This window comes from Argopecten irradians, chromosome 3 (genome assembly GCF_041381155.1).
Source record: "Argopecten irradians isolate NY chromosome 3, Ai_NY, whole genome shotgun sequence".
Classification (NCBI taxonomy): domain Eukaryota; kingdom Metazoa; phylum Mollusca; class Bivalvia; order Pectinida; family Pectinidae; genus Argopecten; species Argopecten irradians.
The window spans coordinates 61,197,313-61,224,119 of record NC_091136.1 but is presented as its reverse complement, the minus strand read 5'-3'; the positions used below and the strand labels follow the sequence as shown (position 1 = coordinate 61,224,119).

General features: G+C 35.3%; 1 protein-coding gene and 1 long non-coding RNA gene across 5 annotated transcripts; one reads left to right on the top strand and one right to left on the bottom strand.

Moving 5' to 3' along the window:
• Window positions 1–2,003: 2,003 nt before the first annotated feature.
• On the bottom strand, window positions 2,004–17,697 carry LOC138319285 (centriolar and ciliogenesis-associated protein HYLS1-like). The gene is made up of 10 exons (XM_069262330.1): window positions 17,561–17,697; window positions 15,262–15,432; window positions 13,134–13,232; window positions 12,816–12,889; window positions 8,162–8,367; window positions 7,761–7,810; window positions 5,878–5,966; window positions 5,002–5,044; window positions 4,510–4,691; window positions 2,004–3,622 (listed from the first exon to the last, which is right to left on the bottom strand). Exons 2-10 carry the CDS (start codon window positions 15,368–15,370, stop codon window positions 3,488–3,490), a joined length of 987 nt encoding a protein of 328 aa, XP_069118431.1. The 5' UTR covers window positions 15,371–15,432; window positions 17,561–17,697; the 3' UTR covers window positions 2,004–3,487.
• Window positions 9,872–23,179, top strand: LOC138319287 (uncharacterized). 4 transcript variants are annotated; one of them, XR_011207988.1, is made up of 3 exons: window positions 9,872–9,894; window positions 21,220–21,403; window positions 22,796–23,179. It is a non-coding gene; the product is annotated as an uncharacterized lncRNA (long non-coding RNA). The 4 variants fall into 4 exon arrangements; XR_011207985.1 differs by lacking the exon at window positions 9,872–9,894 and adding an exon at window positions 17,783–17,833; XR_011207986.1 differs by lacking the exon at window positions 9,872–9,894 and adding an exon at window positions 18,034–18,058.
• Window positions 23,180–26,807: the final 3,628 nt, after the last annotated feature.

Below are 26,807 nucleotides of genomic sequence, written 5' to 3'. Positions count from 1 at the left end.
CCTGAAATAGACTTATGTAGTGAGGTACTAATCATCCTACGATGTATTAACGCATAAACTTATATGACATTAGTATACACTCATTAAAAAGACCTATTTTCGTGGGGATGTAAATTCGTTGATTTTGGTCAAACAACGAAATCCACGAAAATTAAACCCCCATGAAAATTAATGATTTCACAGTAAGCACTCAAGCTTGACACATGTTTGTCAGCCTTCACATACATAGAGACAGAACAGTGCTGTAGCAGACAAATATTTTAGGCTGAGAAACAAGTATATCATATCAAACATATATAATAAGCAAACTTAAAGATGCTCCACCGCCGACAGAGCATAAATGACATTCATCATTTGAACAATAGTTAGTGTTTAATAGTGTATACATAAGTCTAATTAACACAAAAAATAATATAAAATAATTTATTTTGATTTTGGGTCATGCGTAATCAGTACTTCATTCCATATAGGATATAGTGCCACGGAATTTTTTTGGGATGCAATTAATTGTTTTTTCATATTTTTAACTTGAAGTAAAATTAGAAGCTCAAACTTTTCAACGGCGGTAATGGTGTAAAGTAAGTAACTTTTGTAACTGAAGAAAAATACGAAATCGTCTGCTCCTGTTTTTGATAATGAAAAAATACCATTTGTCAGCGGTGGAGCATCTTTAAACAATGAACACAATTAACAAAATTAAACGTAATCACACATTTAACAAGAGGCCCATGGGCCTTAACGATCATCTGCCTATTGGCACAATACAACACCTCAAAGAATATAGTAGTGGCAAACAATTAAGGCAATACAAAAGAACTCTTTTAATATAAGGGGTTCAGTTTATTTGATGAATTAGATCATGAATGAAGGTCCCTTGATCCTAACAATGCTACAAATCCAATTTCCAGTCTCTAGGCTTCTTAGTCATTTACAAGAAGTCGTTTTAAGATTGTAGGTGATTCACTTGAATGAACTTGGTAGCCATTCGTCCCAGCATGTCACAGACTCAATATATCAGATCTCTAGGCCTCTGAGCTATTCACAACAAGTTTTTTTTTTTTTAAGATTTTAGCCTTTTTGACCCATTTGACCTTAAATTATGGTCAAGGTAATTCATTTTAACAAACTTGGTAGCCCTTCATCCAAGCATTCTGTAGGCCCAATATGAGTATCCTGGGCCTCTCGGTTATTGAAACAGATGACCTAAAAAGTTATGTAAAAGTTGCGAGCAGTATTAAATCTATTACAAACTATTAAGAACATACATGTATCTATGTCCATGAAATATATAAACAAAGTGTACCAAATTATATCCGAAGTCTGTTTTGAGACACGAAATTTGATTGCATCCGGCTGGTTTACTGAAGCCAATCAAATGACCAGAATTTGGGTAATGAATTATTCATGATAGTATGGCAAATGTGACAAATGGTCCCAGAGGTTACTAATTATATATAAGCGATAGTGCAATGAACATCTGGGACCGAGGATGGGATCCGTCTAGGATCTCTTGTTTTCCAGTGGTGTCCTTTTATTACAAAGAGACTGTAGTGGGTATAAGTTGGTCTCCAGTTCTAGTTAAAAGAATTTATTGGTAATTTAAGGCCCACTACTTTTCTTAACCAAAATCGAGTTTCTTAAAGACAACAACATAAAAGATATATATGCATTGATGAAAAAAAAAATTACCATTTGATTATTTATTTCAATCAAATTGTTCAGAAGGTAATAAGTGTAGTATTAACAATAAGATAACAACTTCAGCAGTTCTACAAAATTATCAATCTTGTTTTGCATTTCTATTTTAAAAATTAAAAGACATTTCGGAAAGATAGTGGGCCTTTAGGATTGTGTGTTACAGCAGCATGTGAATAAAGAAAGTTTCAATTAATCATGATAACATTTTAAAAAGATTTTACAATGTAAAGAGGAATGACAATGCTAATATTGATGTTGGTTGTTAGTAACAGTATCCTAGCCTCAACAATAAAACAGAAAATGGGTACATGTTCACATTACTTTAATTTTTATCATATCATGGTCATTAATGTTTACATAAAGTTTTATTTCTTAAAAATAAATTACATCAGTATTCACAAGTAAAAACAGAATAAAGCTGATATTGTACAGTTTCTAACATATAATAGATCTGTAACATGATTGATCTAGTGTACCTATGATATAAACCTACAACAAAAGCGTAAATTGGGATATTTTGGATGTGGTCATATTTTGGCTTATTTGGAGTTTGGCATGAAAGCGCCAAAATTTAAAACACCGAAATTTATAATATTGGCTACGTATTTATTTGTTTATACATAACGATCAATACATCTACGTGCCATTTATTAGGTATGTGAACACATACTCTCAGGTAAATTCCTCGATCACTTTACATAAACATACATTTAAGGTATGTGCTGTCAACTGGAAAAATAATGCTACATGTGCAAGTCTTTCTTTTGTGCAAACATATAATTAGATGTGTGACTATTTATCACTTCTATTGAAGACCAATATTTCAAAGGGTTGTCTTTGCATCGCGAAGGTTCTCAAAACCAATCACATCAGTTTTTCATTGTTTGTTGCTGGATCTATGTGCACAGGCAAAGTAAATCTTCACAATGTTTTTCTTTTATCAAATCAACTTATGCGCCAAAATTATACATGGCATACGGAAACTCCCAATTTAAACACACCAAAATTTAACCACCCTATTCTGATGCAAAAAGACCAAATTTTCCCCGACGCCAAAATATCCCAATTTACAATATTTCAATGGTATGGATTTAATTGGTACCTTATAATTGGTAATGAGTATGCTATAACTAGTAACTATCCTCATAATGTCAATGTCTGATTTTGGTCCCAAATATAAAACAGCATGCTTAAGCTGATAATTATGATTTCAAAAAGGTTTCCATCCAAACATAAACTAAAAATGTTTTAAGTAACAAGTTAAATGTTTGATTATGATATTTTTCTTCGGGACTCAGAGTGAAGCCATGATAAATGCATCTGTTGGATAATTACATCAATAGACCCACTATAACTTGTAGGTGTAAATGTTTCATGTATATACATATCTACAGCTTATTTTTTACAACATTTATAAAATATACTAACGACACTTGAGTTTAAATTGATGTATTTGTATTTCAGCAAGAGACCTGATTTGTAAAGGTTCTAACACTAATGGAAATCCATATAGAAGCAGCTCACACCTAAACCACTGGAGCTTACCCTACAACATAGATCACCCATTTACTATTGACATCAAATACAACATTGGACGGTTCAGATTGAGATTGTTTGCATCATCCTTGGCTTACTCCTTTCTTTAGAATGAAGTCAATCTCTCCAACACCATTAAACATCAAACACAGGTATCTACTGATAGGTCTAACATCCATGAGAATAGGTAAATCCACTGCTTGGTATCAGTTGGATCACAATCTATGAGCACATATACACTGAGAACTTGTCGTCAGTATTCATGGTAAAACCCATGAGCTGGCATCTGTCCTTGTGCTATGTCCATTCGTATCTGCCACCTCAAATCTCTCCGCTTTTTGTCTGTAGGAACCACATACTTGTTAGGCACAAACACCCTTTGGGATTTCTGAAAAACATTCAAGCCACATCAAATTGATTGAATATAAATAACTTCCATTTTGAAAACACAATAAAGTAAAAGAAACAGATAGTGTTGGACCGATTCTTGATTTTAATCGATCGATTATGATTTTCTCAAAGACTATTAATTATGAAATGTAATAATTGATTGTTAAATGGGAGACAACTCATGCTTATTTTATACTGTTCTGAACCTTTACTATGTAATATATATGTGCAAAACCACATTTCAAAATGCCTTAGACATGTTAGATACACAATAATTCAAATTGGAATCAAAGAAAAAAAACTGCTTCAATTCATACTGTTAATTAATCTTCTTTTTTTATAGGTAAATTAAAAGGTTAATTAATTATATAAATATAGGAGAGTTTTCTGTAAACGGTATCCGATAATAAAATTGATATTTACATAGTATGTTGTCCTTAACCGAATATTTCTTAGAAAGTACTCAAATTTTATATGTAGGTACCCCTATGGGCCCTAGTTGTGCATATTGCATTTTGGGACTGATCAGTGAACAAGATGGCTGACAGGTCCCCATCTTGTATTTTGATAGTTGAAGTTTGTTACCGCTATTTCTCAGAAAGTACTGAAGCGAACCGTCTCAAAAGTTTATATGTAGTATGTAGTCAAAGTTTGAAAAGCAGAGAAAAGATCCCCCTTTCCATTGTCAGAGGTAGATCATTCTTTGGTGGGTGCCAAGATCCCTCTGGGATCTCATGTTATTTAATCCTCTTTTCTTTAAATTATAGAAATGAACATGAAAGATTTTAACAGAAAGGAGACTATGATTTTGTACTTGATGTTGGTTAAAAGTTAAACCCCAATATACCAGGATAGAACAAAATAATCTCAGAAATATTTGTATACCTTCTCTAACACCTGGTCCTGGTTCAGCATGTGTTCCCGGATATTCCAGCGTAGATTTTTGTGGACTTTTTCACCAGGTGCCTTTTGTTGGGACCAGCTTTGTTGGAACTGCTGATATCGTGCCACAGGATCTGACTTACGTAGATTCTTGGTATGAGGGTGTTTAGCTGACCTCAAGATGACTATTGAAAAAAATATAATTGTTTCTTTGATTTAACAAAAAAGTTTCTAGATTGCAAGTCAATTAAATTAACTCTTATATACAAAAGGATTGTTTCATCATTTTATCTAGCCAAACTGAAATCACAAGTTTCCACCTTTCCATGGCAATTGTAACAAAAACTGATATGTGTAATATTTCAGATGTATGAACAAGAATCCAGACTTTATTACCGGGTGATGTCTAGCATCCTGCAAAAGTTTGGTGGATGATCATTGGTGTAAAGAACAGGTGAGCATAGAAATATCTAGTACATTATGAAGATAACTTACCTGAGGCCGGACGCTGGTCATCAGCTGACAATCTGTAGGGAGGCTGAAAATTACAGAGTTCATAATATAATAAAACAGACACCAGCTGGCTAAATGTTTCTGCATCAGAGAGACATTACAACTTAATCCATAACATAGCATTCTGTAAACACAGAACTGATATGGTTCCACACATTCTCAATATTCAAGGGATTACTAACACTGTTGTTTTATTCACCTATGGACTATATATGTCAGAATAAAACTGAAGGCTTTGTGTTTGGTAGTTTGGTTCTTTGATGTACATCAAAAGAATTGAATAATGATACACTGTATGGCTTCAATATTGGGCGTAGCTCTCTGTTTATCTTCAAAGGATGTCTCTGTGTAGGCCTGTGATCAATGGTCAGTTTTTTCTCCTGAAACCCCTTGTGTTTTACTATGACATAAACCAGGTGTGGATATAACAACAGTGATAGTAATCCATGAAATATTGAGTACAGAGTGGATATAATGACAGTGATAGTAACCCCTGGAGTATCAAGTATGGGGGTGGATATAACGGCAGTGATAGTAACCCCTGAAATATTGTTGATGGGAGTAGATATTACGACAGTGATAGTAATTCCTGGAATATCAAGTGTGGGGCATCTCTTTAACAATTTGACTTTTGATATCTTTTGAAAATGTTAATAGATATCTAAAAACAACAATCTAGATATGTGTGTAAGACATTGATATACCTGCTCATATTCGAAACTGAGGAAAAGGGATGGGATGAGTACAGGAAATCTATGCCTCTATCCCTAACCTCTATTTATTGTCATGGACATGAAAAATCCATTGATTTCTGGCAACTACACTCTACATGCTTAAGGTTTTATATGCGGTATTTACCACTTCTCTTGAGGACTGAGGTCGTCGAGACGTTCTGTCATCATTAATGCCAAGGTCACGCAGCCTTTCGTCAAGGTCAAGTATACTTCCTGAAAAGTGTTCACTAGTTATAGTCACATTCATTATAAGTACAAGCATTTTTGACAAGACCAAACTATAGTTTGTTAACCAGTATTGACCTAGCACAAATTCTGAAATATTTATTCAAGTTGAGATGTCAATTATATAGTTTTATTAGAAATACATTTTGAGTAAAGAGCACTAATTTTCACACGCGGCATCAATTTTGTTATTTTGTCATTTTAAGATTAGAGACTGCTTAAGGAGAATTTGTGAATATCTAAATCAAATACATACATCAATTTCTAAATAATTCTATTATAATATTGAAATTATTTCAATTCACACAATCAATGCTGTGATAACAAGGGGAGGTAACTCAAATCTAACAATCTGCACATTTACCACAACCTACTTGTCAGAAGGTATGACACAATTATAATACAGTCATTTTATATTAAAATCAAGAAAACACTGTGAACCATTGTTGTATTGACTCATCTATATCACTCATTGACTCATCTATCACTGTTGGTGAAGTGAACCAGTGTTTTATTGACTCACCTATATCACTCATTGACTCGTCTATCACTGTTGGTGAAGTGAACCAGTGTTTTATTGACTCATCTATATCACTCATTGACTCGTCTATCACTGTTTCTGAAGTGAACCAGTGTTTTATTGACTCACCTATATCACTCATTGACTCGTCTATCACTGTTGGTGAAGTGAACCAGTGTTTTATTGACTCACCTATATCACTCATTGACTCATCTATCACTGTTTCTGAAGTGAACCAGTGTTTTATTGACTCACCTATATCACTCATTGACTCGTCTATCACTGTTGGTGAAGTGAACCAGTGTTTTATTGACTCACCTATATCATCATTGACTCATCTATCACTGTTTCTGAAGTGAACCAGTGTTTTATTGACTCACCTATATCACTCATTGACTCGTCTATCACTGTTGGTGAAGTGAACCAGTGTTTTATTGACTCACTTATATCACTCATTGACTCGTCTATCAGTGTTTCTGAAGTGAACCAGTGTTTTATTGACTCACCTATATCACTCATTGACTCATCTATCACTGTTTCTGAAGTGAACCAGTGTTTTATTGACTCACTTATATCACTCATTGACTCGTCTATCACTGTTGGTGAAGTGAACCAGTGTTTTATTGACTCACTTATATCACTCATTGACTCGTCTATCACTGTTGGTGAAGTGAACCAGTGTTTTATTGACTCACTTATATCACGCATTGACTCGTCTATCACTGTTGGTGAAGTGAACCAGTGTTTTATTGACTCACCTATATCACTCATTGACTCGTCTATCACTGTTGGTGAAGTGAACCAGTGTTTTATTGACTCACTTATATCACTCATTGACTCGTCTATCACTGTTGGTGAAGTGAACCAGTGTTTTATTGACTCACTTATATCACGCATTGACTCGTCTATCACTGTTGGTGAAGTGAACCAGTGTTTTATTGACTCACCTATATCACTCATTGACTCGTCTATCACTGTTGGTGAAGTGAACCAGTGTTTTATTGACTCACTTATATCACTCATTGACTCGTCTATCACTGTTGGTGAAGTGAACCAGTGTTTTATTGACTCACTTATATCACGCATTGACTCGTCTATCACTGTTGGTGAAGTGAACCAGTGTTTTATTGACTCACCTATATCACTCATTGACTCGTCTATCACTGTTTCTGAAGTGAACCAGTGTTTTATTGACTCACCTATATCACTCATTGACTCGTCTATCACTGTTGGTGAAGTGAACCAGTGTTTTATTGACTCACCTATATCACTCATTGACTCGTCTATCACTTTAGAGCCATCATCTTTTTTCCTGCAAGGCAAAAACCGTTACGTTTACAACAAAATTAAACAATCTGAATGTGCATCCAAGTAAAAATTTGGCCCAATTTCTGGCATTGTATGAAGAGCAGCAAAGAAGAACAAAATAGAATGAATATAGGTCACAAAATACAAGTTACTCCACAAAGCAACATTGCATTATGTGACCTTTAAAATTAAAATTAAGTATAAGAGTTGATTGTAAATGTATTGTTTGATGAAGACAACTCCACCATGAACTTCAATCATACTTTTTTAATGTACCTATGTAGCTAATTATGAAAATTGTGAATTACTTGACCATCTGACATGAACACAACTATACAGAGTTTCTGGTGATTACCTTAGAACTTTACGTTTGACCATTCTCCTCTCCGTATCTGTGTCCGATACATCATCTCGGAGTTGTTGGTGTGATGTGTCTGTTGTTGAGTCATACATGCAGAAATTACCACCGATATGTTTGGGGGCTGGACCAAGAGGTTTCCTAAGGATTGGATCAGTCCCAAGGTCATATCTGTTCTCCTTTCCTCCTTGGTGATTGGTTATCTGTATCAATATCAAAATCAGTCATTTATCAACTCAATCATTTTGTTGACTTTCTTTTCATGATCAAATGACTAAAAACTCCACAAATGTCAGTCAACTCAACCAATAACCGACTTAAACATTAATAAGTATATGTCCAATTTTAATGTTTCTATTCCATACCATTTACAGAACAAGAGGCCCATAGGCCTTAATGGTCACCTGAGTTCAGATACAGAATGAAACAAAGACATAAAAACACTATATATTTGCCCATCAGGCCCTTGACGTCAGTCAGTGATTTTATAAATTTGACTTTTTAATCTATTAAGATTATTTGGTTCCATCAAATATGTGAATTCAGAAAAAAGATTTTTGAAATTACCATTTTGACCCCCTTTTGGCTCTGCCCCTCTGGCCCCTGGGGGTCGGCCATGACCAATATGGATATGATGTTAAAATGCTTTTTCAGACTAATAATTCTAACCCAGTTTGACTAATTTCCTGTGAAAAATAGGCAAATAATGTTCACAAATGTTTTTTCCCTATATAAACTAAAGTAAACTTAACGCCCTCCCCAGGGGGAAACCTGAGACCAAAGGGTCATATAATTCACAATTTTTGTAAAGGACCTTAGGACCTTTCTATCTATGAAGAGTATTTAATTCCATCACATCTGTGAGTGGAGAAGAAGATTTTTGAAATTTTAGTCAATTTTACCCCTTTTGGCCCCTCCCATAGCTCCCTGGGGGGGTGGGGACCATATAATTCACAATTTTGATTGGCCTTATGCCTTAGAAGGTTTGTGCAAAATTTCATTGAAATTGCTTCAGCAGTTTTGGAGAAGAAGTCGAAAATGTAAATTGTTTACGGACATACGACGGACGACGACGGACAAAAGGCAATTAGAATAGGTCACTTGAGACTTCGTCTCAGGTGACCTAAAAAGGCTTAAATCTAATATATGCAGCTTTAAACTACATGTATTAAGTGTAATCTTTATGATATACAAAATAATATCCATCTGATATGTCTATGTAGTGCTGTCTCCTATACTTTGAATTAAACATATTTTATATGGCATATGTGTAATGGTATTGGCACAAGATGTACGTGTAAAACTGATAGAACTTATGATAAGCCCATTCCCAAGATATAAAACATTTGAATTACACAGGTAATTAAGTTGGCATATAATTTGTATATGCTTTTACTGTCGACGCGGGATTACTTCGAAAGGCACGGCTGCATTACTTCCTCGATGTGTGGATGAACTAGTTACCTGTGTATCTATACACACGAGTGTGGTTAATTTATTCTGGGAATGCAGTGCTTGTTTTCATTGGTCGATTCATTTCTATAAACACGCCCATTTCCTCAAAAAATAAGCTTCAGAAAAACCATGCGTTCGAACTATCCGAGTTGAAATCGGTATTTAAAAATCAGTACAGTACCAATACATATCTGACATACGCGACGTAAAGCAGAAAATTTCTAGGAAAAGCACACATTTTGCTGATTTACCTGAAAGATGAATTCTCCATTAACGTGAGCATTTATTTGTACATTTAATTAGAAATTTAACATGTACTGTAGGCCTAATGTTAATATTGTGTAACAGAAGCCATGCGTGTAGTTAAAGCCCCAAAACAGCACCGTTGATCGAGGCCTAAGAATCTACAACGACGTCCGTAATTATTTACTGGCAGTAAACCACAGAAAATATAGTTAAGTATTAGTCCTTTGTTATATTTCGTAACTAAACATGTTTTTTAATTATAAATAGAGTAGGTTGCTTTTACGAAACTGCTGCTGAAAATATTTACATTCTGTTTGTAAAATTAGGTCACAATCAAACTGTCAGATTGTCTACCCCCCGATCGCAGATTGTCTATGTCTAAATTAGATACAGATTATGTTGATATATTAAAACTTAGGAAAAGTATGCACGTTTACGTTTACATTGTTAAAATATTACCAACAAGTGGATTGTTTTGGCCGGAGCTGAATATCCAGCGTACTCGCTGACATGACACAGCGTAACTGGCTTGCCCAAACCAGCGTACGGCACATGTTTACATGTAATAAGACCGAATGTTGAATTTTAATGTCAATTTTAAGTGATATCTTTATCTAGATTGGGCCTAAGGAACATTGGCAATTTCTTCCACGTACATAAAGTACAAATATCTACATTGTTGGGGTGCTGTTTTGTGCACAATATTTCAGCGCAAATAATTTTATTTATTACTTAAAATGTTCATTTTAATTCATTATCTGTTGTAAAAGTCATTGTAATGATCATTCATTTAGTCTTTAATTCAAAAATCTTTGTGGCAATATTCAAAATACCGTCATTTATGGGGATTCCATTGTGCCGATTTGCCGACAAAAATCTTACCTTTACTTTGATCATTTGACGTGTTCAAACTGTCATTAGTTAAAGAATTATTTTTTATCCCCCGCCCAACGAAATTGGCGGGGGATATACTATAAGACTCTTTCATATGTGGATATGAAGGATAGGGATATTCTACCGGAGGGTCACAAAATGTAGTAAAACCCGAGGCTTGCCGAGGGTTTTGCTACATTTTGTGATCCCGAGGGTAGAATATCCCTATCCTTCATATCCACTTATGAAAGAGTATTTTTCTTTCATACCTCAATGTTTTATTGCAATTTTACAGTATAATATCCCGCCATTTCGAAATAAATTCGGAGAAATCAACGACTGGAAGTCAATTTTCCATACATGAAAATTTACGTGATATTTTCATAACAAATTCCGTTGTTTGCATCTTTCATAATAAAACCAGTCATATTCGTGAAAAAAAGGTTAAAATTTTACCGAGGAATTAGAGATTTTGTTGACGCCGTGACGTCATGAGGCTTTATTGCATGAGTAGCCATGCAATACAGCCTCAGGCGACATGAGTGTATTGCCCTAGACCAGCCAGTATTACACCCGTAGGTATGAAAGAAAAATGGGTTCTGTCCGTCCGTCCGTCTGTCCGTCCGTCCGTCCATATGAATGGTTTCCGGAGCATAACTCTAAAACCAGTAGAGATATTTCCATGAAACTTCATACACACATTGGTCTTATGGTCTAGTAGTGCCTTTTGCTATTTTTAGGTTTTCATTTTTTGCACTTTTTCCGTAACCATGGAAACATTGCTGAAAATATCATATTTTTGTACCAGGTTCGTTTCCGGAGCATAACTCTAAAACCAGAAGTGATATTTCCACGAAACTTCATAGACACATTGGTCTTATGGTCTAGTAGTGCCTTTTGCTATTTTAAGGTTTTCACTTTTTGTACTTTTTTCTGTAACCATGGAAACATTGCTGAAAATGGCAGATTTTTGTGTAAGAATCGTTTCTGGAGCACAACTCTAAAACCAGCAGATATATTTCCATGAAACTTCATAGACACATTGTTCTTATGGTCTAGTAGTGCCTTTTGCTATTTTTAGGTTTTCACTTTTTGTGCTTTTTTCTGTAACCATAGAAACATTGCTGAAAATATCATATTTTTGTAGCAGGTTCATTTCCGCAGCATAACTCTAAAACCAGCAGAGATATTTCCACGAAACTTCATAGACACATTCTTTTTATGGTCTAGTAGTACCTTTTGCTATTTTTAGGTTTTCATTTTTTGCACTTTTTCCGTTACGATGGAAACATTGCTGAAAATATCATGGTAAATGTTACTTTGTAAAACTCCACCCATCTTTGTGTATATAGCAATATATAGTCTAATATAAATGTCAAGGCTGTATACCTGATTCAACAATTGCAGGCCCGCTCTACTTGAATTATACTCCATCTTTCTTTAGCTCAACTACCTTTTTCCTGGTTTTTTTCATGCACATAAGTCTCCACAATCAAACTTACTTCAGCTTTGATATCTCCATTGGCGGGGGATCTGAATGACTATGTCCTTGTTTCTCTAAAAAATGCGTGTTTGAACTCTCCGTAGCTTCAAATTAACCGGGACATTACCATACAGTATATATGTAAAGTTAATATTAAAATATCGAGTTGTTTGTTCTACACCAAAACTGAGAGGCCATGTAACTACGCCGTCACATCTCGGTGATTACTGAATTGAAGAGTTTTACGTGCTGTCTTTGTTGTTTATGGGGCGGGGCTTATGAAGTCAGACTCGGCCAATCGCCACGCGCATACTGTTATCCCATTCAATTTGTGCCTGTAGTGATGAAAGGAACTTCCTCCCTCTGTCTGGTTAGTACTTCACCTGTGCCTTTCGAAGTAATCCTGCGTCGACAGTCAGAGAGGGGAGAGAGAAAATGTATGACCATTATGCTCATCAGTGATAATGAACTTATAGAAAATCAAGTCGACAGAAGTGATAAACCACATTCCAAATTTTTCAACTCCAATCGCAAGACCCTACACTTAAAAAAGATATTCTTCATATACATATATTTTATCATATTTGTACTCACTCTCCAGGAATCCTGTGATGTACACCTTTGTTGAGATTCTTCTAAAGGATTTCTGTTATAGCTATTAGGAAAACCTGTTCAAATACACAAATATCTTAATCACTATCTCCGTATCTAGAAGAACAACATCTCAAATATCTAACAAAGTACTGAAAATGTAACATTATCAATATTAAAATATCACATTATTTGTGTTCCATTTAGGCAAATATAACCATGTACACTGAATAACAATAACATGAACAGATTTTACATTACAATGGGCAGAGCCATATCATATACATATTATATAGGAGATAAATCAGATAATAGACATACCATTGGTTGAAGCTGATGTGTCTGGAGCAGGATGAGACAGGATACTGTTGTTTTGTGAGCTTTCTTTGCTATACTCATGCTGAATTAAGACTTTCAGATCTGCGATAAAATATGATAAAGTGACAAGGATATCATTTTTTTTTAAAGTTGCTTTAACTTCTATTCTTGTCGTTAAATTTTGAATGAATATCAATTAAATGCTGGGGAAATATCTGATATTACTCGATCATTATAAAACTTGTTCATATTTTTAATCATAACCACCTGTTGTTGGTTTTTTGTTTTTATTTTTTTTAACCTATTTTTGTGTTATTTGCAGATATTTATTTTCAGGCTTCTGATTATATACGCTACACTCCACAATGCACAAACTGTGAAGTGTGTGACGATACATGGATATAGGCATTCAACTGCATAGTTGATTCAATAGCTAATAATTAACCAAATGTTTTTTTTATTTTATCTTTTTTTTAAATTTTATTTTGGAGCCTATTTTTCTGTTATTTGCAGATATTTATTTTCATATCCTCACCATCCAAGGCTTCTGATTATATATATGCTACACTCCACAATGCACAAACTGTGAAGTGTGTGACGATACATGGATATGGGCATTTCAACTGCTATGTTTAGTTCAATAGCTAGCTTTTGTGTCTGTGCGGATGAGTGTCGGTACCCAGCATCTATATACATATCATAGTTACAGTAAGTGATAAGCACAGCCTGCTTTTTATGGGTGATTGCTCTTTTGTGGTCGGCCCCAACCTATGCATGTTACAAGTGTAACTGAATTATAAACCTTTGCTAGCTAAGATGTTATTTTTAAAGAAAACTTTCCAATTATTTTAAAGTCTGTGTTTTATTATTACACTGTGTGTACATGTATTGATCAGTGATAACACATCATAACATATAGGTAAAAGTCGCTACAGATCAACGTAATGTTTAAAATTTCGGGTAACATCGGAAAACCAATTTGATCATGTGACCGGCATTGATGAAACTCGTTTAGATCGGAACCTTTTAATTATCTAATAACTTTGTGAATACCCAGGTACAAACGTGTTAAAAGTTGATAAATATGGAAAGTTTAAAACTTAGAGAGGCAGAGAAAAATATGTAGAACGCTTTAAAGACTGCAAGTCAGAGACCATACAACTTTAACCCACTAAGTATGTAGATATTACACCCCAAACATGTCATTTTTCACCTGTCCGGTATTTATATGCCAAACAATACTTCACTGGAAATGTGTGTAGTCGTACACACAAAATTGTGGCCTCATAAATATGATAAAATCAATGAAGACAATTATCATTTTTCTTGGTTTTTCCGTCAATCTCATTGGATGTCAGTACCCCACGTGACCCCCTATAAAACAATGATCGACTGGTAAAAGTTGATTGACCGATCTGTCTATAAATAGATCGGGAATTCACGAACCAGTGCATCAAAGCGTCGAAGTCATTTAAGCGTTTGAATGCGACAATCATTATAACCTTGATAAATTAAGCGTTTCTAAGATGCCGATTTTGTTGGTAACACATTTTCGTCAAACACGGCAAATGATAGATAGACGGGTTTGCCTCTCTGCCGGTAGTCTTGATGAGAAATGAAACATTTTAAACAATGTCGGAGCTACAAATACAAAGATGTAATTATGTTACACGTAATGGTGGTGCTTTTATTTAGACAGTAATATAAGCTATACACATTGTTTATAGGACATTGAGAAATATGAAAACTACAGTATGTTGTATGTCTTTTTATTTATTGCTTGTAAAGAAAAACCAATTCAAATAATAAAACAATTGTAGCATTTTGAATTCGGTCGATGCATGTTTTTATTGACCAAGAAAAATTATCAACCTCGGACTAATTTTTCTTTTGGTCAATAAAAACATGCATCGACCTCATAAAAATGCTATATAGTTGCTATATAAGCAACAGAAACAGAACTTATCTCAATCCTCCTCGTATTTTGATTATTGGTATGTAGCATCTTTATCATTACGTTGTTTTCATAATTGGTTCTGTTATTTTTCAAATTTTGATTAGGCCTTTTTCATTAAACTTCAAATACTGTAAAAATCTTTCAAAAGCCAGTCGTTGACTAATATATATTCACCTTTCTTAAATTCCTTCAATCTGTGATCAGGCACATTGTTATATCCTAATTTTGATAATTCATATCGGATCTCGTCATCAGTGAAATCGCCTTCATCTTCCATATTCATCTCTGGTTAAAAACGTTTCTTCTGGAAATACTGTTTGGTGTCTGTTTCACTTTGTACTGCAACTGCAAAAAGAATAACAATAATCATGCTAGCTGCAATAATGTAGCTCAAAAGACTTTTAGACAGAAAATGGTGTTGTCTTAAAAGCTACAATTGGTGCCTATTACTGCTAATGGAGTAAAGTAATGATTATGCAAACCATTATAAAACGTTTGTTTGCATTTTATCGCACTTGTTTGATATCGCTTACCTACTAGGCATTAGGCAATAAAACTGAACCTCATAAAATATCAAATTTCTAGTCCAGGCATTATTTTTTACGTAATAAACATCAAGGTCTTTCTGAAGAGAATTGATATGGCAAGTTCACAAATTGTTAATTTGACCTCTTGTGAGTGGTATGGTAGATAATAAGAATGGTAGTTATGGAATCTGTAGTTATGTTTGTTTTGGACAAAAATAATATGTAAATGTATGTATACGCATAAAATAATTGGAAACCTACAAAAAAGTAATTCATACCTGGCCGAAAGGTATAGTATATTCGTTAACTTCTATGATCATTAATAAGATTTAATAAGATATTTTATGGACGCCGGCAAGTAACATGCCTCTATGTCCATATCTCATACAATGAAATACAATGAAATAATATCCATGATGTACAATTAGTAATTAAGTGATATCAATTATTAAATGAAGTTAGTTAATTGGTACGTCCGTGTTCTATTTTATAGTTCTCCAAGTGGTTGTATTTAAGTTCCAAATTAGCCCAGTACTTGTCTAGACTTATCTCTAAATCTCTTATTGTTGTTGAGTTTATGATATTTTCTGGTAAACTGTTCCATATATCGACAGTTCTAAATCCGAAGGCATATTTCCGTATATCTAACTTGCAATGTTTTTTCTTTAATTTTTGCGAATGACCTCTCGTCCGGGATGCGGTATCATGCTCAAATATTCCAATGGTAACCCTATCGTCATGGAAATTTTTCATTATCTTGTATACATTTATGATGTCTCCCCTCAGTCTCCGGTAGGATAGTGAAGGTAAACCTAGTCGCTTTAATCTCTCGCTGTAGGGTAGATCTCTAAGCCCTGGGATTAGTTTGGTTGCCCTCCGCTGTACTTTTTCTATGGATTCGATGTCCTTTGTTCTGTATGGATTCCAGACGCTTGCAGCATATTCTAAATGTGGTCTTACTAATGCTTTGAAAAATTGTTTAAATGACATTTCATCTATGTATACAAATGATCTTCTTATTAGTCCAAGAATACTATTGGCTTTATCGACTGCTTGTTGAATGTGTATAGAGAAATTTAGATCCTTGTCCACATGCACTCCTATGTCTTTTTCTGATGATATGTTTTCAAGATTGATTTTATTACCTCCTGCATCTGTCATGTTGTACTTCTGACTTTCATTGCTTTTTCCTTTTATGGTTAGAACCTTACATTTCAGCGGGTGGAATTTCAGTAGCCATGTGTTTGACCATTCTTGCAGTTTGTCCAAATCCGATTGTAAGGCCTTTTTATCATCTCCATTTCTAATTTCCCTGTAGATTTATCGAATCATACATGACTGTACCCAACAATTAATCACTCTAGCCATCGACACTAATCATAATGTATGACCAGGGGCCCCGAGGCCCCTAAAAATCTTGACATGCACTCTCACGCTGTTATTATGTTACAGAGGGCCCACTGGGCTATGGGCCACTCATTTTCCGTCTGTTTACACATTTTTTTTTATAATTTTGATGCAAAACCGCTATACTGTACTATCATTTGTTTCACTTATCGGATAAGATAAATTTATATTTGAATAGTATGCATAAACCTGTTGTCAGCTATGAATAAGTTTGCTGTTATATTGTCTAAGCCTGGTAGTAAATGCTTCCCGTAGGGAAACTTTACTAACGGCACTTACCATGTATTTTTCAATATATCAAAGACAGTATTTGGAATGTAAATAAGAAAGTCCAAACTGAGACCTGGACAAATATCTATGTATATTCAGACGTATGGACAAGTTCAAACACGATAGATTTTTTAATTACGAGTGCTTCACGTAGTTATACGCAGAATGAACACTTGTTATTTAATGCTAAAGCATTATCAATAAAAACAGAGAAAAAAACAAATTGCGTCCTATCAAACCCCCAATACTCCTATATAGCCTAAGCTTACCTAATGGTTGTTCAATGAACGTTTCCGTGCATTGAGTTTCAAATCTTGTCCGCCATTCTTGTAAACAGTTTTTGTGTGTGTTATAAGAGGCACATCGAATAAGAATGTATCTTATACATGTTGTCGATATAACAAGAAAATACATTATTTAAATTAAAATAAGAAGAAGGAAGTTAAGAAAAAATGTTAACTTATTAAATTTTAATTATTTTTTTTTTCAATGATATAAGATAGGGAAGTAACTCTGGCACTACATCCGGTTAATGGAGGAGGGTATGATAGTTATTCTTTTATGCCTTTATAGAAAATTCTAATTATGTTGCAAGCCGTGATGCTATAGCTTTGCATTAATATTGTAATAATTTAAAAGTGATCTTTAAGGGAGATATTATTTGGAAATACTTTGGAGTGTTACATAAATCATTAGAAATGTTTGCATAACATAGCTTTGTTGTGACCTTGAGCTTGAAGTTGATGCCAAAGATTCAGGTTGTCCTAGTAGGTTTAACCATTAGGAAAGACTGAGGACTAAAATACAGTGTGTAAAGGTCTTACATATGTATTCCAACAACTTTGTGTGTTTGAGCTTAAGAAATTGTTTTATGAATATTAATGCGGACTGATTGGCAGGTTGTAAGTATAAGTTACCCAAATTAGGAATTCTGTGAAAGAAAATGGACGGAGTTGTTTTAAATGTTTTTATCAAAAAAGAGCACAATAATTTTTACATGGCACCATTACTAACATACAAAAGTCGATTGGGCTAATTTTGCTAAAAGAAAAAAAATCAGGTTATTCAAAACTATAGCGTTATTATGCAAAACTTTCTTGTTATTACTTGTAACTTTCGCGTTATTACTTGAAACGTACATTATATGTACCATGGTTAGCACACATTTTTGTTGCAATGAGGAAATAATCAACAACTTCAAACCAAACGACTAACATAACCATTGTTGCAGATCAATATTTGTTTCAATTTGTCTGCAATCCTGGGAGAATACATAAATCCCCCAAGAAGGCAATTTATTGCTTAAACACCTTCCTGATTAATTTGAATTATGACCATGGTTGTATACATACCTGGCAATCGAATGTCATTATTTCATAGTGTATGGGGCAGTATAATACTATATGCATATTAACCACATCAAGGGCTCCTAATTTTTAGCCCACCATCATCAGATGGTGGGCTATTCAAATCGCTTTTCGTCCGTGGTCTGTCCGTCCATCCTTCAGCTTCTGTCCGTTAACATTTGGTGTTACCCAGGGTTCACGCCAGCGGTCGCCAATGTCGCATTTTGCGAAAAAAATATTTCATTGGTGATCAAATTATGACTTTGGCGATTTTTTTGGCGACAGAAAAATTGCCTATTCAAAAATGTAAGCCATGTGTTCATCCATAATATCATAAGTTGCACAGGTAGAAATTGATCTTATCCAAGTAAATCACAGCCTGGTCCAGGTTGTTTATTTATTAGTGTCCTGACTTGGTAGGCTAAGGCTAGCAGGCTGTCAATTACCAGAGGCAGTGACCCATATCGGTGTGTTTACACATAAATTTCTTCTTCGAGTTCCAAACACTCACAAATTACGATTTTAAGCAATATGATTTATCCATTAAATAATACAGACGAAGATATTAAAAAAAACACAACATATTTAAGTGCACATGCTTTTTTACAGCCAAAAAAAAATGAGAAAGATTTAAAATAAATCAAAATAATAAAATTTTGCTTTTAATGTTATAATTACTCACCTATTTTACTTCTTTTGATTTCTTAGAGAACTAATTATTAGGGGATTGATTTAAGAATATATGAGTATATACATATGAAATTCAATAAATTAATATTGATATCCTTTAAAAGAAAAAAAATATGCTAAGAAAAAATTTCTACTAAATCATTCGTGTTTGTTTAATCATTACATTTCCATACTTACCCAAAACATAAACTAATAGTTATTAAAAAGGGAGATAATTCTTTCAACAATCAAATTTACATGTCATGGTGCGGCATCCGTTGTCCGTCCGACGTCGTCCGTTCGCCGTCCGTCCGTCCGTCAACATTTCCTTTAAATCGCTACTTGTCCTAGAGTTCTGCATGGAATGTGACCAAATTTGGCCACAAACATCCTTGGGGGAGGGGGAACTGAACTTGATAAATTTTGGCTCTGACCCCCGGGGGCAGGAGGGGCGGGGCCAAATAGGGGAAATAGTGGTAAATTATATAAATTGCTACTTGTCCTAGAGTTCTGCATGGATTGTAACCAAATTTGGCCACAAACATCCTTGGGGGAAGGGGGAAAGAACTTGTATAAATTTTGGCTCTGACCCCCCGGGGGCAGGAGGGGCGGGGCCCAATAGGGAAATAAGAGGTAAATATTCAAATTCCTTCAGAAAAGAAACAATGAACCTGTATTCAGAACATGATTTGACATTACAAACCAGGTGAGCGATACAGGCCCTCTGGGCCTCTTGTTTAACTATGTTGTCAGTACCATATGTCAGTTTCCTTTCCAACTAACATATATATTGTAGATATTCATTTTTTAAACGATTTGTTGTCTCCTTTCTAGTACAATCATGCGATGCTGATATATGATAAAACAAAGATATAGAAGGAAAAAATGGGGACCACAGAATTTTATGCAAATAACAGAATTATTCGAATAATGTGATTAGATGGAGTCCACTGTAGCTCTACATCTGCTGGATAAAGATTCAAATCACAAGAGCGTTTGAACGGCTCCGTAATATATTGAGCTTAATTCCTGCTAAGCATCATACCCATGGTTAATGAAACCAATATGGCTACCGAAAACTTTACTTGTCTACTAGGCCTGAATGTTGCATAATGGAAGATAGGATTTTTTTTTTATATTTTCACATCTTAGAAGTGTTTTTCACTGAATGCCCTTCTGACACGAAGGGCTGCGCCCTTATAAACTACAGCCCACATATATCTGTCGCCATGTTTGAGTTTGAATGCTTTTATGAAGTATGTTGACTCAATAAAGGTACATGTATAATATATGTGTGAAGCTATAGCTATAAAATATCTAGTATGAACCACCATATGGATACACAAAATATTTTTTTATATGTCAGCTACAAACCGACAAATAATAAAATGAAAAAAATGTTTATTTAACAAAAGCAATATTTTTACCGTATGCCATGTTCCAGAATGGTACATGTCCGCCATCGTCGGAGACCCATGGGTGATTGCACTACACTACGCTACACTTATCAATGTTAGTGTATATATCGCCTGGGTTACCGAGGATGCATGTCCGCCAACTTAACAATAACCTAGCGATATGTTTATTATTTTACACTAAATATTTACTCTCTCTATAAAAAATATGGACGAGACAAGAACTGAGTGACATAGCCCAAAAGAAGTGCTATGTCACAACATATATGTCATGACCTTTGACCTGTTTGTGCTGACCACAGATCATACTCAAAAGTTTCAGGGGTCTGTACTTCTGCCATTTTAATTGGGAAAATTCATGCACTAAATTTCAAAATAGAGTGAAATTCCTCTATCGAAGGCCCAAAAAAGTCCATGTTTATGTTTCGCAGAGGGATCCTTGAATAAGGTAATATATGGCCAACCATCTCCTTCATTTTATTGTTTCTCTTTCGGCAGATCAATGGCCCAAACCATTCTGAGGAGAATCCAGCCATACTACAGAACTATACTCTATCCAACTGTTGTCCTAACCATTATTGCATTAGATCTGAATCGCACCAGGAAATTCAAAGCTAAGAAGTTGGCTGCAGCCAAATCAAGCTAGCTGAGGAAATAATTGTAACATTACATCAACTTCAAGGTATGTAACTGATAATTTATTATGTATATGTTCTGTCATGAGCTCCTTGTAGCAGCTAAGGCTACAGAGTTACCCCCCTTTGCTGGTGGGTATCCATGGTGATGTCATTATTTCAATATTTTGTGAGTGAAACTCCCATCATTTTCTCTGAAAAGTATGTTACGTTTGCAAACACATGATGTTGATATCAATGCCTACCCACAAGGGCAGATAACTCTGCAATGTGTTGCAACACACTCTATGATAATAATATGCAGATGCAGAATAAACTTGTCAGTCCATAAGACTGGTTATCCCATGCCAGTGCAAGTAAAGGTAGAATTCATATGGATTTCATCGCATGTATAATTTCAATAAGCTATCAAAACAGTATAAACAATAAAACAATAATCTGTGTTCTTTTATCTTTTTAGCCTACCATCCGATGATGGTGGGTTAACATTATTCAAATCACCTTTCGTCCGTAGTCCGTCCGTCCGTCTGCCGTCCTTCCGTCCGTTAACAATTCTTGTTACTGCTATTTCTCAGAAAGTATTGAAGGGATCTTTTTCAAATTTCTTATGTAGGTTTCCCTAAAACCCTAGTTATGCATATTGGATTTTGGGACTGATCGGTCAACAAGTTGGCTGACCAGCCGCCAACTTGGATTTCGATAATTAAGATTTGTTACTGCTATTTCTCAGAAAATATTGAAAGGATCATTCTCAAATTTTTATATGTAGTTTCCCCTTAAACCCTAGTTATGCATATTGCATTTTGGGACAGATTGTTAACAAGATGGCCGTCCTGTCACCATTTTGGATTTTGATAATTAATATTTGTTACCGCTATTTCTCAGAAATTGTTGAAAGGATCATTCTCAAATTTTATATGTATGTTCCCCTAGGACCCTAGTTGTGCATATTGCATTTTGGGACCGATTGGTTGACAAGATGGCCGACTGGCCGCCATCTTGGATTTTGGTAGTTGAAGTTTGTTACTGCTATTCCACTGAAAGTACCAGGTATTAAAGGGATTTTTTCGAATTTCATAGGTAAGTTCCCTTAGGATCCTAGTTGTGCATATGGCATTTTGGGACTGATTGGTTAACAACATGGCCGACCGGCAGCCATCTTGGATTTTAATAGTTAAAGTTTGTTACTGCTATTTCTCAGAAGGTACTAAAGCCAAAGCGATTTTTTTCAAAGGGAAATATCCCTCTGTCACATGTCAGACATAGATCATTCTTTGGTTGGCGCCAAGATCCCTCTGGGATCTCTTGTTTATATGTAAAGTAGAGTTGAGTACGGGAAGAGTCAATATTCTTATTACGTGCATAGCTTTAGAGATACAAGTAATACATACATCAAATTTTGTATTATTTTACTTGTAATATGCTTTTCTTTTTTTAAGATGGCAGGAGTTGTTGTTACCAGAACTCGCAGTGTGATGACAAATCGACGCTTCTTTAAGTACTATGCACAACTTGGAAGCATCACAGCATTGTTTGTCACCGGATGTTTATTAGACAACTGGATAGTCAATAGGGACTTGTCCATGTTCAGGAACAAGTCAGGATGTTACCCACCACGAGATCTTGGACCTGGCAACAAAAGATGGTGATGAGGAATCTTTGTTGTTTTAGTGTAATGTACATGATTTGTTCGACCTAAATGTACAGACTATTTACATCGTGATTGACAGTTGAAATTCCAACACTATAGACTGCTCACCATCTACTGATTATTCTCTAATCATAGCAGTATTTTGTTTTGAGAAATAAAAATAGAAGTAAAATGGTCTTTTTATAATTTTTTCACCATATTACCCAAGGGTTTTATTAAAGATGCTCCATTGCCGACAGAGCATAAACGATACTTGTCATTTTAACAATAATTGGTGTTTAATTGTGTATATATATTTATCACATGTAATATTTTTACGTATGTCACTAGTGTAATATGACCTGGAGTGATTTTCATTGGCAGGAAATTCATTATGACGTCAGACAGAAACAATAAAATGACGTCAGGAAAAATGACGTGACGTCAAGATTACGAGGACGGCGGGACAAAATGGCGGTCTCTGCTGGATTTTCAGAATACATTTTAACGTGAAATTCTTTGTTATGTAGGTATTTGTAGTTATGTGATAAAAAGTATCTTAAATTTGTGTTCATTGCCTATGAGATTTTATGAAACGAGTCTGAAGTTTTTATTTTTGTGAGCCTTTGAACACTCATGTAAGATCCTATATATATGTCTAATTAACCCCAAAAATAACATGAAATAATTTATTTTGCTTTTGGTGCAAGTACAATCAGTACTTAAATTCATTCCATATAGGGCATAGTGCCAAGGAATTTTTTCGGGATGCAATTAATTATTTTTTAATATTTTCATCTTGAAGTAAAATAAGAAGTTCAAACTTTTTAATCGTGGTAATGGTGTAAAGTAGGTAACTTTGGTAACTGAAGAAAAACTCTCTTAATTCTGATTGGCTTTTGACTTTCAGACTGCTTTTCATCACACATTTATTGCAGGTACATGTAGTTGTTTATTTAAAGTATAAAAAACAGAATAATCATAAATGGCTCTCGATCTATTCAGGCACTGTTATTGTTAATATTCTATGCAGAAGATATGAAGCAATATGTGAGTTTTCCTGAAGGCATAGACAACTGATCATCACAATGTAGTTATGGGATAAACAAGTTTCCTGAGTGAATGTTATTTGTCATGTTTATCTAAAGTCTTATTATATTTGGTTAATTTTTAAAGGTGGGGTAGCAAAATCTGCCCACACGCCGATTTTTTTCAAATTTTGCAGTGTTAAAGGTCTAGGTACATTACTACTTTTTATGTGCTTTTTATTAGCCCACCATCATCAGATGGTGGGCTATTCAAATCGCCTTTCGTCCGTGGTCCGTGGTCCGTCCGTCCGTTAACAATTCTTGTTACCGCTATTTCTCAGAAAGTGCTAAAGGGATCTTTTTCAAATTTCATATGTAGGTTCCCCTAGGACCCTAGTTGTGCATATTGCATTTTGGGACGGATCGGTGAACAAGATGGCCGACAGGCAGCCATCTTGGATTTTGATAGTTAAAGTTTGTTACCGCTATTTCTCAAAAAGTACTGAAGGGATCTTTCTCAAATTTCATATATAGGTTTCCCTAGGGCCCTAGTTGTGCATATTGCATTTTGGGACCGATCGATGCACAAGATGGCCGACAGGTGGCCATCTTGGATTTTGATAGTTAAAGTTTGTTACCGCTATTTCTCAGAAAGTACTGAAGGGATCTTTCTCAAATTCCATGCATAGGTTCCCCTTGTACCCTAGTTGTGCATAGTACCTTTTAGGACTGATGCATAATGCCTTTCGGGACTGATCGGTAAACAAGATAGGCAACCGGCCGCCATCTTAGATTTCATTGTTGAAGTTTGTTACCACTATTTCTTAGAAAGTACTATAGCGATCTGTCTCAAATTTTATATGTAGTGTGTTTGAAAAAGTTTGAAAAGCAGGGAAAAGATCCTTCTTTCCATTGTCAGACATTGATCATTCTTTGGTGGGCGCCAAGATCCCTCTGGGATCTCTTGTTAACACAATGCGACTAGCGTGTGTATTAATTAAATTGAATTAAAAATGATCAAAGAGGGAAACAGGGTTACATTTGATTTTGCAATAAAACATTTATAATTTAAAATAATACCAGCACCACAAAGGCTACAGTCTTAATTTTGACCAATCAGAGGGCTTTTATTTCGAAACAATGGTAAAAATATATTTAAAACTGTCACTATCTCATTCGGCATACCCCATAACCCATATGTACCAATTTTCACTAATATCTTACAATATCTAAATTTCAACCAATCAGGGACCTCCATTTTGGTTCCATGGCAACCAATCTTTTGAAAAGTGATTTCATGTTATTCAGCATATTTCATACCCCCTATATTCCAATCTTCACTTAAAGAGACAATTCACTCAGGCTAATTATTTTAAATAACCAAGAAGCCAAATATAGCATAAATGAATTGTTCTAAATTTCTTATGAAACATATAACGTAAAACATTGACAAATTCCTCAACATTTTTAAGTATTTTAATTAATATCATTTAAATATCTAATCGTTGATCAATATGATTAAGCAGGTACAATATGGACACTGTACCCATACCCAAGCCAAAGTCACGCACGTTAAACAAATGAACTACATAACCACTAAGATGGTGATAAAATGATTTTTTGGCAAGACAATTCACCTAATAAGGTAAACACACTACTGTCAGAGCTATTTGAGCAGTTCTAGACAGAAGTTGCATTACTCTACGAGCACGGGACAGGGTTCCACATACAAGAAGTTTGACCACAGTGTGTAATGGTGGACAGCGAGAGAGTTTGAACATTTCACACACATGTCACCACCATGGGCTTTTCAGGCATATCACAGTTAAACCGACTGATCTAATTTCCATTAGAACTGGTTTTTAGCTCACCTGGCCCGAAGGGCCGGTGAGCTTATGTCATGGCGCGGCGTCCGTCGTCCGTCCGTCCGTCCGTCCGTCAACATTTCCTTTAAATCGCTACTAGTCATAGAGTTCTGCATGGATTGTAACCAAATTTGGCCACAAACATCCTTGGGGGAGGGGGAACAGAACTTGTATAAATTTTGGCTCTGTCCCCCCCGGGGCAGGAGGGGCGGGGCCCAATAGGGGAAATAGAGGTAAATCCTATAAATCGCTACTTGTCCTAGAGTTCTGCATGGATTGTAACCAAATTTGACCACAAACATCCTTGGGGGAGGGGAAACAGAACTTGTATAAATTTTGGCTCTGGTCCCCCAGGGGCAGGAGGGGCGGGGCCCAATAGGGGTAATAGAGGTAAATCCTTTAAATCGCTACTTGTCCTAGAGTTCTGCATGGATTGTAACCAAAATTAGCCACAAACATCCTTGGGGGAAGGGGAACAGAACTTGTGTAAATTTTGACTCTGGTCCCCCGGGGGCAGGAGGGGCGGGGCCCAATAGGGGAAATAGAGGTAAATCCTTTAAATCGCTACTAGTCATAGAGTTCTGAATGGAATGTAACCAAATTTGGCCACAAACATCCTTGGGGGAAGGGGAACAGAACTTGTATAAATTTTGGCTCTGGTCCCCCGGGGGCAGGAGGGGCGGGGCCCAATAGGGGTAATAGAGGTAAATCCTTTAAATCGCTACTAGTCATAGAGTTTTGAATGGAATGTAACCAAATTTGGCCACAAACATCCTTGGGGGAGGGGGAACAGACCGTGTATAAATTTTGGCTCTGACCCCCCAGGGGCAGGAGGGGCGGGGCCAAATAGGGGAAATAGAGGTAAATCCTTTAAATCTCTACTTGTCCTAGAGCTCTACATGAATTGTAACCAAATTTGGCCACAAAC

What these genes read in the sequence shown, in the direction of transcription:
- LOC138319285 (XM_069262330.1), bottom strand. Translation starts at nt 15,370, where the DNA reads ATGAATATGGAAGATGAAGGCGATTTCACTGATGACGAGATCCGATAT. An exon ending in CGAGTCAATGAGTGATATAG is followed by an intron (nt 5,967 to 7,760) that starts GTGAGTCAATAA and finishes AACACTTTTCAG; the next exon opens with GAAGTATACTTGACCTTGAC. An exon ending in TGACCAGCGTCCGGCCTCAG is followed by an intron (nt 4,692 to 5,001) that starts GTAAGTTATCTT and finishes TTTTTTCAATAG; the next exon opens with TCATCTTGAGGTCAGCTAAA.